Source organism: Podarcis raffonei, chromosome 10 (genome assembly GCF_027172205.1).
Source record: "Podarcis raffonei isolate rPodRaf1 chromosome 10, rPodRaf1.pri, whole genome shotgun sequence".
NCBI lineage: Eukaryota > Metazoa > Chordata > Lepidosauria > Squamata > Lacertidae > Podarcis > Podarcis raffonei.
The window spans coordinates 66,125,641-66,145,408 of record NC_070611.1 but is presented as its reverse complement, the minus strand read 5'-3'; the positions used below and the strand labels follow the sequence as shown (position 1 = coordinate 66,145,408).

The following is a 19,768-nucleotide window of genomic DNA, read 5'->3' as shown; positions in this document are numbered from 1 at the left end:
TTTGGGGGGGGGAAAGGCGGCTTATATTCGGGCCAATATGGTACAAGGTTTGTTAACAGGCAACTGGGAATCTAAAGAAACCAGTGGTGCAGGTGGATTACTCTTATCTTCATCGTCATCATCATCATCATTTACAGTGGTACCTCGGGTTACATACGCTTTAGGTTATAGACTCCGCTAACCCAGAAATATTTCCATCGGGTTAAGAACTTTGCTTCAGGATGAGAACAGAAATTCAGGTTAAGAACGGACCTCCAGAACGAATTAAGTACTTAACTCGAAGTACCACTGTACTAAATCTGGGCAACAGAGAAAACTGTGGGACTCTGAATGCTGTCCTCTTACCCTTTGTCCTCCCTATCTTGATATCAGGTGCTGGGTGGGTTTTTACAAGCGTGCCCTAAAACTAATAACGATTTATATCCAACTTATTGAGCAAACAGCAGAAGTATCTTTTTAACACCGTTAGCGAAAATAACCAATTTCGGGTTTGCATGCAAAGCTGCTCAGGCCAATTAGCGTGAAATTTAATTTGCATTAATCACCATGAGGTCAGCAAGAAATTAACTTGAGGTGTGTGTGGATTTCACAGAGATGCTGTAAACGCACTGGGGGCAGATCTGTTTGTTGAGGCACTCGCATGTGTTTTGTCCCCATTAAGAACTTCCAGCCCGCTGGATCGAGCCAACCTGAAGCCTGTGAGAACCTAGGAAGGTGGAACAGAGCACAAAAGTACTCCTGAGGTTTGCAGCAGCTAATATTCAGGGACATATTTCCCCCAGCAGTAGGGGGAGACCATAGCCATTGTGGCCAGCAGCCATTGAGAGCCACATGCTTCATAAATTTGTCTAATCCTCCAAGCTAGCGGCCACCAATTGTCAGGGACTGGGCAGAGGAGGAATGGTGGAGACCGCCTCACCAGCCTGACCTTTCCCTTCCAGAGAAGAAGAAGATAGCTCAGAGTAGCAACTGGGTTTTGAGGGAGGTCACAGCTCAGAGGAAGATGAGGGGAGAAGTTGGGAAATAATGGGAGAGAAGGAGCAGGCAGAGCTGGAGCAGTTGGCTGGCATGTTATCACTATAAAGCATTCCAGACCCACCATCTCCCAGAACCCGGCAAGCCTTCAAAGTAGGAGAGCGAAGGGACCTCAGTGCCACCCATAGAAGGGATGATGAATGAGAAAGTGGGGGAGAAGGGGAGGGGAGATTTACTCAGAGCAGCGCCATTATTCCAAGAGGCTTCATTTCTAAGCCTCTCTCTGTAAATATTGAATAAATATTGAATAAAATGCAGTTGGTGAGAACTTTCCCTTGCCTTGTCCATTCCTGGCAACCTGCCATGGGGGTTGGTTCCTCCGCTGCCTGACACCAATGATCCTTGTGGGAAATCCATAATTTCTAATGTTATGGGAGACTTTTCTCTATGCTCTTAATTCATGCCATGTGTGATTTTTTACAATCTCTTATGTCACCTCTTATTCTTTTTTTTGCTGTAAACTATAAATTCCAAAATGCGGTAACCTTTCTTCCCCCGATCATTTTTTTGCTCCTTTTGGAACCTTTTCGAATTCTGCAATATCCTTTTCTAGGTGAGGTGGCCAGAAATGTACTCCAAATGTAGTTACACTGTAGATTTGCGTAACGACATTATGAGATCAGCAGTTTTATTTTCAATTCCTTTCCTAGCATGGAATTTGAGCTATTTTGTGGTCACAGTGGAGGGACATCTTCATCGAGCTATTCCACTACAGCCCCAAGGTCTCATTCCTAGTCACTCACCACCACTTCAGACCCCTGGAGTATTAATGTGAAATTCATAATTTATTGGCCCCTAGTGCTGTGGGTTAAACCACAGAGCCTAGGACTTGCCAATCAGAAGGTCGGCAGTTCAAATCCCCGCCACGGGGTGAGCGCCTGTTGCTCAGTCCCTGCTCCTGCCAACCTAGCAGTTTGAAAGCATGTCAAAGTGCAAGTAGATAAATAGGCACCACTCGGGCGGGAAGGTAAATGGCGTTTCTGTGCGCTGCTCTGGTTTACCAGAAGCGGCTTAGTCATGCTGGCCACATGACCCGGAAGCTGTACGCCGGCTCCCTCAGCCAGTAAAGCAAGATGAGCGCCGCAACCCCAGAGTCGGCCACAACTGGACCTAATGGTCAGGGGTCCCTTTACCTTTATGAGCATCACTTTACTCTTGTTTGTGTTTAATTGCATTTGCCATTTTACTGCCCAGTCACTCAGTTTGGAGATGCCCTTTTGGAACTCTTCTTAATCCATTTTTAAAAATGACCCTGAGCAGTTTAGTATGATCATCAAACTTGGCTACGTCCCTGTTCACCCCTAACTCTAGATCATTTATGAACACCTTAAAAAGCACAGGTCTCAATACCAATCCTTGGGGACTCCAGTGTCTACACTTCTTCATTCAGAGAACTGTCCATTCCACCCCCTCTTTGCTTCTTGCCGCAATTCCTGATCCACAAGATGATCTCTCCTCCTGTTCCAAGACTGCCAAAGGAGTCTTTGGCGAGATACTTTGTTGAAAGCTTTTTGAAAGTCCGAATTCACCATTTTATCTGGCTTACCAATACCCTCTGGAGCACAAATTGTCATGAATTCACACTGAAAAGGACGCCTGGAGGGGCCCCCCAGACTAGTAAACTTCTGCCACGTTCCCCAAGTAAGAACAAAGCTGACGGAGGATTTTCCACTGTTGGGTTCACTGAACTCTCCCAACAGAAGTTCCATTGATTTTCCTAGTGAAACCCAAAGGGTCTTTAGTGAAGCAATTTTTTTCCTCTTTTCTGAAAGAGAACCATTGTGCCGATTGCTGGCAATGCTGATGGGCTTTTGCCCTGTTTTTGAACTGTGGAAGCTGTACCATCGCCAGGGCTTGGCAATGCTTTTCTTTAGATGTTCTAACAGGTTCTTCAGTAGGAAGAGTCGAGACCTGATCCCTGAGATTGTGTGGAGATGGGAATGGCCCAACCAGATGGCCATTTCCCCCTGGCTCCACAAAGCCTCGTCAAATATATTAATCAGGATCTGTCCATGGTAAGCAAAATTTAGATAAGCATTTGCAAGCTGGGTGGAATAGAGGCATTTCTGTATTGCACACTGCTTGTGGCATGTGTGCACTATGCAGAGGTATGGATTTGAATGCGCATGATCCATGCAAATCCAGCATAAAAAGTGTGCTGCTGAATCAAAAACAAAGTTCTGCCTCCTCTATTTGTTATTTAGTTATTTCATAAAATTTATACACTACTTGATTGTTAAAAACATCAAAGTAGGTCGCAAAAGTGCACTTGCTTCTGCTGCGCACAACTGGGTGCAGACCTTGCCTTCCAAAGCCCGCTCACCTCTTGACCCCATGCAAGAAGTTTCTATGAAGGCCTGCCCCCTCAAAAAAATTTATTGTGGGGGCAAAGGGCCTTGGGCCCCATATCACTGTGCCTGTGATACACAGCAAGCGAGGGTAGCGCATAGGGGAGGAAAAGTTGGGAAATACAGTGGTACCTCGGGTTAAGTACTTAATTCGTTCCGGAGGTCCATACTTAATCTGAAACTGTTCTTAACCTGAAGCACCACTTTAACTAATGGGGTATCCTGCTGCTGCCGCCGCGCCGCCAGAGCACGATTTCTGTTCTCACCCTGAAGCAAAGTTCTTAACCTGAAGCACTATTTCTGGGTTAGCAGAGTCTGAAGCATATGTAACCTGAGGCACCACTGTACTGTGCGACTAGGAGTTCTTGCACTGGCTTCCATTAGTGCGCTTGGGTTTGTTTAATCTGGCCTGTGACTGTTGGGTTGTTGAGGGCAAGCCATAGAAATTAACATGTTAGCAAAGAGAAGTGAAAAATTGCCTAAGGTGGGCGAGGAGAGCATTTTCCAGGAAAAGCAAAATGATAGCTAGGGCTGGCTCATCTCTGCTAGGAGGGAGTCCTTGCTGCAATTTTTATTGTCAGTTAAAAGAGAGAGAGTGAGTAAGTTAGTATTTACCCAAACCGCAGTACAGTGGTACCTCAGGTTACCTCGTTCCGGAGGTCTGTTCTTAACCTGAAACTGTTCTTAACCTGAAGCACCACTTTAGCTAATAGAGCCTCCCGCTGCCGCTGTGCCACCGCCACACAATTTCCGTTCTCATCCTGAAGCAAAGTTCTTAACCCGAGGTACTATTTCTGGGTTAGCGGAGTCTGTAACCTGAAGCGTCTGTAACCCGAGGTACCACTGTATAGAGTCACGTTGTATTGAACTGATACAGAGGAGTACAGAGGGAGTGGCTCACTAGGGGTTAAAAGACAAAAAAATGGCAAGCTTTTTTAAAAAAACCAACCACTAAGCCCCTAAATGAAAACTTTCTTCTGGTTCCCTGCCCCTCCCTCCCTTGTTCTGGGGCTCATAGATTCGATAAAACCACTCAGCTTGGAATGTGTTGGGAACGAGGGGAGGAGGACCTCATGCTGTGAGTCTCTAAAAGAACTTTCAGATTCCAGCCCCTCTAAGTGTGCAAAAGTTCTGTCTGCCTGGCATCGTTAAAATGCTTGTGAAACAACTGATGGTTTTTTGGGAGTATGCAAATGAGACTTTTGTATGTTCTCCCTTCCGCCGAAAGAGGAGAGATGTCCCTTTAAAAACACACACACACAAACACACACAAAAACCTGATCTCCTGTGTCTGTGTTTCCAACGTCCTTTCTCTCATTTTGGGGACGGGTCCTACATTTCTTTCTCCCTTTTTCTTGGTAATTAGAACAAGAAGCTAACACCAGCCAAGGAAGAGCGAGCGCAAACAAGACCCCTATAGGCAGCCTAGTGCATTAATGTAAAATATGCCCAGAGAACATAACTTGTCAGAGAGGATTATTTCTGTTCAGTGAATCTACAGGGGCCCCCTTTGCTCCGCCACTCAGCGTCTGGCGAGAGACAGAGAGAGAGAGAGAGTAGCCATTAGTGGGTAGCTACTGTGGCATTGATGTTTGAGCGCACTTCTGAACCGGCTTTTGTTGCAAATATCGGTGCAGAAAGCATGCGCTGTCCGAAATCCGCTGTTACTATGAGAAGTGAAGAGCTTCTTTTAAGGTACGTTGATGCCTCCTTTGTACAGGCGGGGGCTGTTTGAGGCGGGGGCTTTTTCCCAGTCGCCAGGGCCCATTGTGGCTAGGTATCAAGTACTCTTCTCCCACTCCAATTATTTTTGGGGGGGGAAAGGGGGAGGATATATTCATATACACCCTGCTTTTCTGCAAGTGGTGTTTCTGTATCATGAACCTCCAGTTACATACGGCTTGAAATGCAAAAGCCAACAGGAAGCAATTTCATTTTTTCATTTTTTTAAAAAAGGAATTTCGCCACCCCCACCCATCCCAAACCCAACAGTTTCTTTATGATGCCTCTTCTATTGCATCCTTCATTAATAGGGATTGGGGGGTGGGAAAGGCACGAGGGAAGAGCAATAGGGAGACTCCATATTAGAGCCGATTCCCTAAATGCCACTTAAATTGGTGCTTGGGTTATATAAATAACCTCTTCTAATCACTCCCCTCCTACAGCTCACACTGACCGCTTGGCGCTTTTCTCAGGAGAGGGGGACAAATAGATAAATACATATATATTTATAATTGGAAGAAACTCATATTGCATAGATGAATGGATTCTTAGCGTTCTTGGGTGTCATGAAGAGCCAGCCGTTAGCAGAAGCTTTTCAGAGGAAGGAAGGGGGGGCGGGGAAGGGGAGAGAGAGAGCGCCAGAATTTCTGCTCAGACTGGCACCCTGCTTCTGGGGCGGGGGGGGGGGCGGGGTGTAGTCTTTTGTCTATTTTCCCTAGCAGACATCCGAGCGTGTGAATACATCTTTTTGGCTGACAATGGGACGATAGAACAATAGAGCTGTCAAGCTAGCTTAATGTATGTCTGGGGTTGTAGTTGTGTGTGTTTTGTTATATATAAAAAAATGCTATCTCTTTAAAAAAACACAGACCAAAAAACAGCAACAACCCCGTCCCATTTAATTTCCACTAATCTTATTTGTATAGACTGTGAAATGAAGTACACTCCCATTGTTTATCTCTTTAAGGAGAGTGAGTGAGAAAGAGAGAGAGAGAGAGAAAGATGCACTATTTCCCTCCAACCCCTTGCATATTATGACTTTGTCTACCAGAACAAAGTTGCAAAGCTATAAAGCGGTTTCTTTAATTTCAGGAAGGAAACTTACAGATCCTGAATGCTTAATAGGGAAAGGTTTTGGCTGGACAAGCGGCTTCTTGTTAGCCTTCCTCAAACTCTTATCTTATTTTGGATCATTTCCACTTGCTCCACAGTTTCACAGAGATGCTACTTAAATTATAGTCTTGGGAATAACAATAAAAAAATCCAGCTGTTCTAACATATGTCAGAATTTCTGAAGACATAACAAATAGCAAACACTCCACTTCCTCTAGTGCCTGTCTTGAAGAAGAAGATGAAAACCCACTCAGGGTTGCAAGGTTGTAAAAGATGATTTCTAAAAATTAAAACCTGGGAATGCATTCTCATAATTGCAAAATGGGACTGGGTGGTGGTGTTATTAACCATGAGATCCACGTGTGAATAACGCTATTTTGAAATAATAAAAAGTTAGCTCATTTCATGGCAGTTGGAGGAATGGTTTTGCTTTGCATTTTTAACCTTCACGGTAAAGAGTTTCTTCCAAAGGTTTGTTTATGTTCACAGTAGCGTGATACTGACTTTGAATTGGGTTGAATTGTCTGTTTCGATCAGTACATTCGTGGGAGGTGAATAGGAATAATTTGTGGCAGCTCTCAAGCAAATCTTCCGAATCCGACACACAAACATTGTAGGGTTAAGGGGAGTCAGCCGTTTATATTTTATTTACTGCGTCAGGAAGTGCATTCAGGATTTCAGCTCAAGATTATGATCACTGCGAGTGGGAATTGGCGCTGTTCGTTTCAGGAATAATGTAAATGGGTGTTACTGTTTTGTGTCACCTATGTGAGGTAGCCACTGGAAACCTGCTTGCTGTCTAAATGCATCTGGCAACGTGGGTGTGACATAAAAGCAGGAGATACTTGTTTATGTTGTGAAGCAAATGATGGATGCCACTGAGGTGTGGTGTTCTACCCAAACTTTATTGTAATAAAAGAGGAAGGGTCGTGTTTAAATATGGAGATACCATAATTGGCAATCAATGGCTCCAATCGAGTTAAAAGTTAATGGGCCAAGTTAATCATAGCTATCTTAAGCTTCGTTGATTGATTTGGATATAACTCTGACACAGCTGACTTCAGCTTGCTTGGGAGTCCTAATGGACATGTTGGTACAGTGGTACCTCGGGTTACAGACACTTTAGGTTACTGACGCTTCAGGTTACAGACTCCGCTAACCCAGAAATAGTACCTCAGGTTAAGAACTTTGCTTCAGGATGAGAATAGAAATCGTGCAGCGGCAGTGGGAGGCCCTATTAGCTAAAGTGGTACCTCAGGTTAAGAACAGTTTCAGGTTAAGAATGGACCTCCGGAACGAATTAAGTTCTTAACCCGAGGTACCACTGTATTGGCTTCAAGAAAAGTGGATTTTCACTTTAAGGCTCCCAATAGCTGCCTTTCCATTTGCACCCCAAGCAGACATACAACCGGCTCCCAACTTTATTGAATTCAGACAGTGAGATCTGCATCAAACCTGACAGGTTACTGAGGATTAGGCAAGCCATCCTTGCATACACACTTGTTCCATTTGCAGCTGGCTCCATCTCTCCCGCCATCTTGCTTTGCTCATTTATTTATTACATTTGTGACCAACTCTTCCCCCCCCCCGAAGGAGCTTAGGGCGGCAAACATCACAATGCTAAAACAGTGTTTTCAAAAAGCAGTGCACCTTCAGTTAGCACATGAAACTTATACTTCATTCACCCAAGGGGCAAGGTGGGTTTATAAGCCTGTTCAAGCACCAACCCCACACATGGCTGGCATGCTCATGTCTTGCGGATCACTACACATCACCATCCTGTCTCTCTCCCATGTAGGGGAGGGAGGATGCAGGGCCTGCCCCTACTCTGCACACCAGTCTGGTTACCTGTCTAGTGTAAATGGGAGGAAAGTCACTGGGTCATAGAATCATGGCAGAGTTGGAAGAGACTGCCTGCAATGCAGGAATCTTTTGCCCAACGTGAGGCTTGAACCCACAACCCAGAGATTAAGAGTCTCATGCTTTGCCGACTGAGCTATCCCAGAAGATCTCTCCCAATGCTGCAATTCTGTACATATACAGCAGAGCAGCTTTTTCCTCTCCCATCCCCCCCCAACTCCCTGCACACTCCCAAAATCAGGTTGGGGTCAATTTTGAGGAGCATAGGGAGAGAGGATAGAAAGTCGCATTTCACCAGCTGAACTACATGCACGGAACATTGGTGCTCTAGGGTAACTTAAATCTTGGGTAGTTCCATTCTGTCCTGGACCCGTCAAAGCCAGTTTCTTCAGGTTTTTTCACCCTTTGTTATTTATTTATTTTATCTCTCTCTCTCTCTCTCTCTCTCTCTCTCTCACACACACACACACACATACACACACACACAGTGTGCAATTACTGAAGTCTCCAAATAACATGAAATGCCATTGAGCAGATTTCACAGTTTCTAAGGTGTGCTCTGCTTCTGGCTTCTGGTCTGTTCTTGTCCCCTATGACAATTTGGAGTATTGTGAGTATCGAGAGTGCATGTCAACATAATTTAAAGAAGGAACAACCTTCTCTGGGTAGACGATGCTCAGGTCGATGTGACATTTGTGCTGTGAAGTCCAGTCCAGCTCCCCTTGGTGCTGAAGCTGAAGCACTGAGCGATCCCCACATTCATTCCTGACAGGTGTATTTCTGCTGAGCTGCCTGATTGTGGGTGTGCGCACACAAACTCTCACACAAAGTAGTTTGTGTGCACTGTATGGAAATTCAGGTTGTGCCCGTGCATATTAGCGCCAGCCTTTGTTTGATTCATCTTATTCAGCTAAGTTAGCTTCTTCAAGGGTTCTCTGTGCTGCAGAATATTGTTCCTTGGCATGCATTAAAACTAAGCAGCCCATCGCTTACCCTTTTTCTACTAAAAGCAAAATTGCAAATTGTTCACAGTCTTTCCAGTCATTGAAGCGCCCTGTCCTTTCTTTTCGAACATTGAAATGTACCCCATTGTGCTTCAACAGACCTTTTAGTTTTCCCTCAAAGCCATTAATGAATCACTTGACAATAATCTATGGAAGCTATCATCTACCGGTTACTAATGTGGGTTTCGAATCAGATTTTAATTGGTTGTTGTTGGCGGTTTTCTATAGTAACTGTGTTATTCCAGGAGTACCTGTGTGCATATATATGCTGATTACATTAATAATGATAATCTAATGTGAATGTTTCCTACGCCAGCTCCTTTACTCTTATGGATGATGTCTTTCCATTCTAGTGTTACTTAGCCAAGTGGTGCCCAGAGAGTAATACGTCTCTAACAACCACCACTGCTGCCGCCGCCCAGTTCCTTTGTTGAGACAAAGTGAAAGATTTATTCGGAAACCTTACATTCTTACCCGTGCAAAGGAAAATAGGTGCTGATGTTTCTCCCTTGTGTGCTATAACTCACAGTTGTCTAATGAATCAGATGGGTCTGACAAAAGAAAGCATTGCTTCTCATGGCACATAGGCCAAAATCACACCATTCCTTTCAACTTTATACCACTTTAAACGGTCACTGCTTCCCCCCGCAAAATATTTTTTGGCAACTGCCGTTTGTTAAGGGTCCTGAGAGTTGCTGGGAGGCCCCTATTCCCCTCACACTGCTGCAATTCTCAAGAGCTCCCTGTGAAGAGGGATTGGTTGTTAAAGCGTTCTGTAAGTTGTAGCTCTGTGAAGGGAATTGGGGTCTCCTAACAACTCACAGTACCTTTAACAAACTAAAAGTCTTTGGGGGAAGGCATGGCTGTTTGAAATGGTATCACGGTGCTTTAAATATCTGGTGTGAATGTGGCCAAAGTTTGCCTGTGGGACTCTCTACCATAGTGAAGGCTCACTAGATTAGTTGCTCTTTTAAAATGGATTAAGATGAATTAATGGAGGGAGGTTTAACTATGGTGGGGATGGAGAACTTCTGCCCAGGAGCCAAATGCCTCTCTGTCTGACCCTTGGGACTCTTCGCGGGACACACCTCTCCTACCAGGTCACACCCCCTCACCTGCCCTGCTTCACACCCTCCTTGAATGTTTTTACCTGGCTGGAATATATCTGATGTTGCTTCTAAGACCTTATAACTGTACAATAATAACAGTTAGGGATTCATTGCAGTTGATCAATGCAGATCTCCATGTGCTACTTTTCGGCACACTGTTTTCTGTGCATGTACATGGGCAAATCAAGGTACACGGGTAGTGTTGTGGTTTGAACCACCGAGTTTTTTGGGCTTGCTGATCAGAAGGTCGGCAGTTCGAATCCCTGCGACAGGGTGAGCTCCCGTTGCTCTGTCCCAGCTTCTGCCAACCTAGCAGTTCAAAAGCATGCCAGTGCAAGTAGATAAATAGGTACCACTGCAGTGGGAAAGTAAATGGCGTTTCCATGAGCTCTGACACTCGTCACGGTCCTCCATGCACCAGTAGTGATTAAGTCATGCTGGCCACATGACCCAGATAGCTGTCTGTGGACAAACACTGGCTCCCTTGGCCTAAAAAGCGAAATGAGCGCCGCACCCTATAGTCACCTTTGACTGGACTTACCCATTTTACCTTTTTATGTGCAAATGATTTGGAGTGCTCCAATATCTTCTTTGGGAGTGACGAATGTTGTGTTTTCTTGCAAGCTCTGTTGGGTATAACGGAGCTTGCACACCATTCCCTTGAAGCAGAAGCACATTGTGTTTTCCACATTCCTAAATGCTTTTTCTTTGGAGCATGCAGTGGCCACAACACTCCCCTTTCATGCCCATTGGGTGTCTCTAGGATGCAGAAGTCAGAGACCCTGCAGGGACCCTGCTGCAGGAATAGAAACCCACCAAGTTGCACCACTGATCTGTTTATATCGTCCTGTGATAAAGTGGCCCAAAATGTACAGAGCCATTTCCACTTACCCCAGACTTTGGCCCACTTAATCATACATTTAGTGCATTTCTTCTTCTTGTTGTTTAGTCGTTTAGTCGTGTCCGCCTCTTCGTGACCCCCTGGACCAGAGCACGCCAGGCACTTCTGTCTTCCACTGCCTCCGGCAGTTTGGTCAAAGTCATGTTAGTAGCTTCGAGAACACTGTCCAACCATCTCGTCCTCTGTCGTCCCCTTCTCCTTGTGCCCTCCATCTTTCCCAACATCAGCGTCTTTTCCAGGGAGTCTTCTCTTCTCATGAGGTGGCCAAAGTATTGGAGCCTCAGCTTCAGGAACTGTCCTTCCAGTGAGCACTCAGGGCTGATTTCCTTCAGAATGGATAGGTTTGATCTTCTTGCAGTCCATGGGACTCTCAAGAGTCTCCTCCAGCACCATAATTCAAAAGCATCAATTAGTGCATTTTGCAAGTAATCAAAGCACCTCACATCCATAGCACTGGGACAATTGAAGATAGGCAGAAACAATGGTTCCTACATGGCAGATGGGGATGGAGGCAGTGGGGTGGAGAGCCTAAATTCAAAAAGCACAACTTGCCTAAGGCCACCTTGTGACTTGGTAGAGAAGGTAAGATTTGAAGCAGGGAGTTCCTGTCTTGCGTTCTTAGACTCTGTGCAGTGCCGGTTTGCAAATTTCTTAACTGGTAAACAATCTGCAGGGAACTTTAAAGAGTTTTTTAAAGCCTTCTTTTAAATGCATTGTTCCCCATTCACAGTGGAGACTGGCTAGCTGTTGTTCAGCTAGCATTTATCCATTCAAAACAGAAACCACCCAGCTGTTGTGCATCTGTCCACCCTTCCTTGTGTTCATCATTGTTCTCCATTTAAACCACATTCCTGGCTTGCTATTTTGCCAGGCTTTTGCTGATCAGTTCCCTCATTTAAACCCCTGAGCTATTAACAGTTCTCTAAGCATATTTGTCACTTGTGTCTTATCTCATACCGGGATGATCAACATGTTGAGGAGAGATCTTTCTCTTCTTTCTGAGTTGGTCCCTGCACTGAGCTGACACCCCAGAATGGCTTCTGTAAGGAAGTTCAGAACAACTTTAGAGACTGTTGTTTTGTGATAGGCATTGGCTATACAAAACCTTAAACAGGAATATCCCATTGCAGCACTGCTGAGTCCCATAACTCTTCAATCATCTGCTCAGGGCAGGCTTTCATTTCAGTGTCACTTCCTTCCCCAGAAACCAGCACAAGGTGAGTTAAGAATGAGTGTCTACTTTAAGGACATCTCTGTTGACCTCCTATGTTCCTGTTGCTCATAAAGGTTCTTCTTGCTCAGAATTAGTGTTTAGAAAAATTGCTGGCTGCAGATATCCAGAGTTGTTGCCCCTCAAGCCCTTCTAAGCCTGGGGTTCGGCCAGGCAAAAGCTACAGTCAGGCAAAGAATATTAGACACTGAGAGACAAGCGGACTGCTCAAGGTGCCCCGACTATAAAATTGGAGAAATCAAGAAATATATAGCTGCACCGGCAGCATATCTCTTCTTTCTCATATCTAGAAATGCAAGAAGGGCCTTTACATTCGCCAGAAGCTCGGCTCTTCCCTCGCCGGTCCTGGAAGGAGCCTTTAGAAAAGTCCCATATGCTCAGAGACTCTGCACCTGTCCATTGGAAGAGGTAGGAAGTCCAGAACACTTGTTCTTTAGATGTCCCTTTTATGAAGAGGCACGTAGTGAGACCATTGATCCCCTACTGGTGAGGCTTGCCGACCTCCCGCAAAAGCAAAAAATTGACCTTTTCCTGTTAGGCAAAGATCAGAAGATGACCCGGATGGTCGCCAGATTCTGTATACAGATCTGTAGGTGCAGACCACCTCCCAACTCAAACTAGTCCGTCATGAAAATCCCCAAACTCGGTTCCATGGGTGACTCTGGGTCAACTCCCTGCAATAGTTTATTGCTGTACATTGTTTTTAAATTTATTGTTGTACATTGTTTTAATTGTCTGTTTTTCTTCTGTGACTGTACCCCCAAGGGTGTTTTATAAGCTGGTCTCCGACCATAATAAATTATCTATCTATCTATCTATCTATCTATCTATCTATCTATCTATCCAGAGTTGCAGTCTTCTGACTTTCTCCTTCCCCAGCAGTAGTGTGTAATTGTTGAATGTGCTTCACTCTGTTAGGCTGCAGGCATAGGATCCACAGCAAGCTACCTACTCTGCTAACCTCACTGAGCCTCTGATACTCTGAACACACACCAAATCAATCTACATTGAAAGGGAAACAGTAGATAATTTGCCATATTTCAATATATTATATGATCTTTGAAGTCTATTTTATGACTGTGTTAAGGCTGCATCCAGCAGTGGTGCCCCTCTCCTAGAAAGGTGCCTTAGATACATTCACAAAGTAACTTAAATAATACAGGGAGACTTCAAAGAGAAAAGAAACCCAGATAACCTTTTGCTGAGGACACCCCACAAAACAGTGTATGGTTTAAGAAGAAAGAGACAGAGAAGTTTTGTCTTTCTTACATCAGGCCTTGTACATAGCAAGGAGACATTCAGCCAAACATACACAGGAAAACTCCCTCAGAATTACAAAGCCAATCAGAGTATGTTCCACCTCACCAGACATCATGCCACTATGCCTGGTTGCTAAGCAAAACCACTACTGCCATCTTGGTTATCTGCTTTAGTGATAACAGACTTAACCCTCGAATGAATAATCTCTGCTGTTGCACTTTCAACAAGATAGATCATTAAACCATTGAGTCTAATATTGTCTACTCTAACTGGCAGTAGCTCTCCTGGTTCTCAGGAACAAATCTTTCTCAGCCCAGCCACCAGAGATACAATTTTCCTGAGTTCCCACCCTGCAATTTAATTAGAATAAGAGTTAATCCAGCCATGGAGAGCAGGCAAAGCCAATCAGATTCAGATGGAGAAAGAGCCCCAAAATCAGTTTTAGCTCTGGACTGGTGAAGTGCTCTATGTTCTACTTGCTCTGAAAGTTTCTCTCCCACAGATGCATACACGGCATTTTCTATATCTCAGCATGTTTTTTAAAAGTTCCTGTTGTGAGATTAGAATGCCTTTTCTAAGTAAGGTTTGGTTCCTCCTCTTGACACCCCCATTCTCAATTTTAAATATATAAGCTTGCAAGCTGTACCTTGAGAGCTGAATGAGGAACGGGGTGGAAGGGAAATTAAAAAAAGAAAAAAACACAAAAGGAAGTGGCTGGTTTAATATTCATATGTGGGTCTTCTACTTTCAAGCATAACTTGCACTTGGCTACTTAAGAAGTCATTCAGGAGTGAATCAATAGTAATTACTGTAATCAGGAGGGCTAATTAGCTGACGATGCCGCTGATGGAAAGTTCATTGCTTTACAGCCCTTAAAAACACCTAACTTGATGAAGCCTGGAGGCAAGGAGGGTGCTGTAAGTGGAGAGGCTTGGATTCTGATCTGCTGCTCTTTTAATTGAAACAATCCTGGGCTTGGGCTACGGACTCCAGTTTCGTTCACACGACACATCTCTGACAGCAGAGATCTTACCAGTGATACACCAGCAGTTTTGGTTTGTATTCCTGGGCATGGACATTCTTGGCAGTAGTTATAACTATGATGTTTTGTGGAGGGGGTGTCATCACCAAGGAAATAACAAGAGCAAACACTTTGGGTGGTGCTGCCGCCAATTTGAAGCTGGCTTCGGATACTGTTCATCCACCCCAAGATATTACACCCGTCCTTTAACGGCCCTTGACATGGCTTGACATTTGTGGAAGGACCTCCAACTTCATTTGTAGGCAAAATCTGAACTCAAACGGTTTTGATGGAAAGGTTGATGTTGTTGTTTTAAATTCCTAGAAATCCCTCCTATCCTTCATCTGAGAAAAGACCTTGAAGTTGCTGTCCACCTATATAGTTGCCATCTTTAAAGGACTTTTAAACCCCTTCACGGCCTAGGACCCTCGTACCTACGGGACCACCTCTCCCGGTATGTCCCACGGAGGACCTTAAGGTCCATAAATAGCAACACCCTAGAGGTCCTGGGCCCTAAGGAAGTTAGATTAGCCTCAACCAGAGCCAGGGCCTTTTCAACACTGGCTCCAGCTCTGCCTCATGAGACCAGGGCCCTGCAGGATCTAATTTCTTTCCTCAGGGCCTGTAAGACAGAGTTGTTCCACCTGGCCTTTGGCTTGCAATCAATTTGATTCCCTCCCCCTCTTTCGTTTCCCCTTTCTCCTCCTGTGATGAGGCTGCATTTTAATGTTTTAATGTTGTATTTTAATCTTGTTTTTTAAGTTGTATTTCAATCAACTTGTTTTTATTATTGGTTGTTAGCCGCCCTGAGCCTGGTCTTGGCTGGGGAGGGCGGGTATAAATAATAATAATAATAATAATAATTTGTATTAGTATTAGTATTAGTATTAGTGTAGAAGAACATAGCTAGCTAGATAGCTAGAGAGACAGGCTTGTAGAGTTGGAAGGGACAATGAGGATCATCTAGACCAACCCCCTGCAATGCAGGAATCTCTTGCCAAACATGGGGATCGAACCCACAACCCTCAGATTAAGACCTGCAAAGTTTGCAGAAGTACAAAAAACAACAGCCCCTGTTTGGGGTGGTGGTGGGGAAACATAAGGAAAGAGAAATTTAATGATGACTCATGACACTGAGCAGGGAGGAAAATGGAATAGAATATATCGGAAAAGGGAATGACTGGTCAGCATTCTGAACATACAAAATAACTTGAGATGTATGTGTTTCCGAGGGGATTTCCCATGTCAAGTGGGCGGTGGCTGCCTCTCTTTCTAAATGGTGCCTCTGAATTGATTATGGATGAACTCTTTATGGTTTGTTTCTGAGAGTCACATCAGTGAAGATTACAGAGCAGAAAGACACTTCCTGGTTTTAATCGAGCGCTCGGTTTTCAGGTGATTGAGCCATCATTTCCAGAAGCAAAAAATAAAAATAATGGCATTCCTCGTTCTCTTGGTATCATTAAAGACGGCCGAGCGCCGCTCCTTATTTATCTTTGCCATGGCTTCCTTAGGACTGTTTTACTGCTTCCCACACATCGACGCGTTATGTCAGCTGTACGAAAGGTAACTAGAAATGGCAGCTGGCGAGAGAAAGTGTCGCCATGCCTGGAATGGCTTGGATTATCAGGGCAGCAGGAGTTGCTGGCACCGCTGCCCAAATCTGCTTGACCTGCCGAATGTTTGGCTACTGGAGAGGAGTGATGAATCATTAAGAGTTCACGAAACACGGTTGCTGGCTTCTCCACAGAGGAAATAAAAACTAGGGTTTCCCCCTCCTAAAAACTGCCCAAGTGGTAAAATTTAAAGGGTTGTGTTTGCTGTTTCCTCTTCTTCCCCCCCTTTCTCCTGATTACGTCATCTATGTCTTCATGATTCGTTATTCACTTAAGGAATTTTCTGCCGCTAGATGAACAACGCTTTTAGGGTGAAGTTAGATGTAATACTTAGAGCAGGTTATCCACCAACGATGAGATTCTGGCTTCCTTCACAATTTTCAAAACAGGTTACGGGGTTAGGCATCCCTCTTGACTGGGAATGGAGGAGAAATTAATTCAGTTTGCATTTAGAGGTGAACCTATTTAAGTCACGCTTTTATCACACAGTGCATGAACTTCAAACACAACATTCCTTCTAAATTCACATTTCTTTGAATGTTGCAATGCAATTGCCCAGCATGCACCGGAGTAAAGTGTGCCTAAAAATGCACACATGAGTGAAAATAAGATACAAAAATGGCATTATATTAGACAAAATTGCTTTGCGAAAATGTGTACGTTAGGAGAAATTTGCACTTAAATGCTTATGAATTTTCATGAGGACTTAAAGAAATACAGACTGATGTGGAAATGTGGAGAAGGGAACTGATGATTGGGGGAAATGAGAAACTTAGAGGAAAATGATATTGGCAGATTTGCCCATCCCTAATCCTAGCCCTCAGGGGTGGAGGAGATTATTGTTTTTTTAAGCCCATTCAAGCAAGCTGATATAATTTGCACCTTCTGGACTAATCAGAACATAATAATTATTCAGATTTCAAAGTTCTCTGAATTTTGCAATAAAGTTCTCATCTAAAAAATAAATAACGAAAGGTTTAAAAGTGCATATTTTAAGATCAAATTCTCTTTTTCTATATTTAGAAATGCACGTTTTGAAATAAAATATGTATTTAAATATGAATCTTCCCACGGTTTTTCCTTTAAATACAGAGTAATGTGGAAAGGGGATGCGGGTGGCGCGGTGGGTAAAACCTCAGCGCCTAGGGCTTGCCGATCGCATGGTCGGCGGTTCGAATCCCCGCGGCGGGATGAGCTCCCGTCTTTCGGTCCCAGCTCCTGCCCACCTAGCAGTTCGAAAGCACCCTTAAGTGCAAGCAGATAAATAGGTACCGCTTTATAGCGGGAAGGTAAACGGCGTTTCCGTGTGCTGCACTGGTGCTGGCTAGCCAGAGCAGCTTAATCACGCTGGCCACGTGACCCGGAAGTGTCTCCGGACAGCGCTGGCTCCCGGCCTCTTAAGATGAGCGCACAACCCTAGAGTCGGACACGACTGGCCCGTACGGGCAGGGGTACCTTTACCTTTAATGTGGAAAGAGGACTTGTGAATGGACACATGCAACATCAATATGGACCAGAAATAGACCAATCTATCCTAAAATTTGGGGGCTACATTTTTTAAAAGTACTACCACATGTATATTCATGAGGAGATAATAGGTCCTGGAGCAGCACTAGCCAACATAGTGCCCTTCAGAAGTTATTGGACTCCCAATTCTCATAATCCCCAGCCAGCTTTGCCAATGGCCACGGATGATGGGAGCTGTAGTCTGGCAATATCTAGAAAGCACCACTTTTTGGGGGGAGGAGAACGAATCCTAGGGCTTGAGCCAATGGCCAGTTATACAACAAGCAACCTTACTGTAGCTGAGTTCTGGCTTAGATCTCTCAGTGCTAGGGTGGGTTTCTGCCTGTTTTCATACTTATTTGTTTATTTGATAAGATTTTATTAAAGCTTTTTCATAATACCATGAGATAAAAGAAACTAATCCAAATAAAAACAAAAGCAGGCAATGAGATAAAAAAAAGAAAACACAGATTCCTCTCTCAAAGGTAACTCTTAACCCTTATCTCACACAGAAAGTGGTGGACCTGGGAGCTTTTATTTTCTTCTCCCAGTTCCTCATCCTGGGAAGTTTTCCCTTCCCTGTCGTTTTTATTCTTATTTTTATTCTTATTAAAGCCTTCTAGATTCCTTTATGTTGCGGGATGCCACATAAGTGTCATTAAAAAAAAATTGGAAGAATGGCAGGTATATAGAGGTATATTGAGAGCAAGTGTGGTGTAGTGGTTAAGAGCAGTAGTCTCGTAATCTGGGGAACCGGGTTCGCATCCCTGCTCCTCCACATGCAGCTGCTGAATGACCTTGGGCCAGTCACACTTCTTTGAAGTCTCTCAGCCCCACTCACCTCACAGAGTGTTTGTTGTGGGGGACGAAGGGAAAGGAGATTGTTAGCCACTTTGAGACTCCTTCAGGTAGTGATAAAGCAGGATATCAAATCCAAACTCCTCCTCCTCCTCCTCTTCTTTTTCTTCTTCTTCAATAAATAAATAAATAAATAAAGCCTGCCATGTTTGGCTAACAAACTGCGCATGACAAGATTCTCTCTTGTTAGGGGGTGAGATAGAGATCCTAGGGAAACAAAGAGGGCAGTGGCTTTTGGAAGGTTCCCATTGGCTTGGCTCATGCTTTGGATTTATCTGAAAGCCCTCTGACCACAGGATTTTGGATAATTTCTTCCTTAGTCTTCAGAGAACTGCCGTGCCAGCAGTCAAGGGTACAGCATACAGGGACAGAGGGACAAACTGCCTTACTCAGTATAAGGCAGCTTCATATGTACAAAGCCATTTTGAACGACTCTGAACAGCATATTGACAGACAAAGTGGAAAAGGAGAGGTGTGTTGAACAATAAGGGAAACCTGAATACGGCTGCAAACTCTGTTGTCGGCGAAAAAATAGGAGGGCGGTTCAGTTTTGCTTTTTCACGTTGCGCTATTCTACTCAATTGTGTTGACTCTGACATATTTTGCTGTTTGTGCAAATGTATTCGACTTCATTCTGCTCAAAAACAATTACCCCAAAAGCACCACAAATAACCCAAAACAGCAAGGTGCAGATCAGAAATCCAAAGAAACTTAGAATCCAAAGAAACTTGATTTACAAACTGACACAGGAGGATCCCACGTGAAACCGTGCTGATCAGTTGCAATATGACTTGGAACTAGCGCTAAAGACTTTATGGAAAAGGCGGGCATTGAAGGGATTTTGAGTGAAATATGAGAGGTGGCTTTGGGCAGATGCTTGGGAGGAAAATGTGTGAGGTTGGACTGTTTAAGGCCTTTGCAGTGGCTGCTTTGATGAGCAGAGGCGATCTTGGGCAAAAGGCCCTTCTGAACTTTGCTCCCTGGAGGAGGTCCTCTCAGCTGGAAATGCCAGGGACTGAACGTGACACTTTATGCATGCAAGGCATGTGGCTACTACTGAGCTGTGAGCACTTTCTGAAAGTGCCAACCCCTTCCGCCTAATTGCCGAGACTTATCTGGGTATGCGATGGCAACCCTTCTTGTGAGGCTCATAAATTGCCATCTCGGAGGGGGGTGGCAGGGAG

General features: G+C 44.4%; 1 protein-coding gene across 19 annotated transcripts in view; it reads left to right on the top strand.

Moving 5' to 3' along the window:
- Positions 1 to 19,768, top strand: part of CELF2 (CUGBP Elav-like family member 2) — a 547,441-nt gene that overhangs the window by 166,615 nt on the left and 361,058 nt on the right. For 3 of the 19 annotated variants that reach the window (XM_053405499.1, XM_053405498.1, XM_053405496.1), the window contains exon 1: positions 4,768 to 5,078. The exons of 2 other annotated variants lie outside the window; for them this stretch is intronic. In XM_053405499.1, coding sequence (XP_053261474.1) covers positions 4,972 to 5,078 — 107 coding nt within the window. In that variant the 5' untranslated portion in view covers positions 4,768 to 4,971. Of the gene's footprint in view, positions 1 to 4,767; positions 5,079 to 19,768 lie in introns of those variants that run through there. 14 more of the 19 variants (XM_053405502.1, XM_053405506.1, XM_053405503.1 and 11 more) reach the window with 8 other exon arrangements.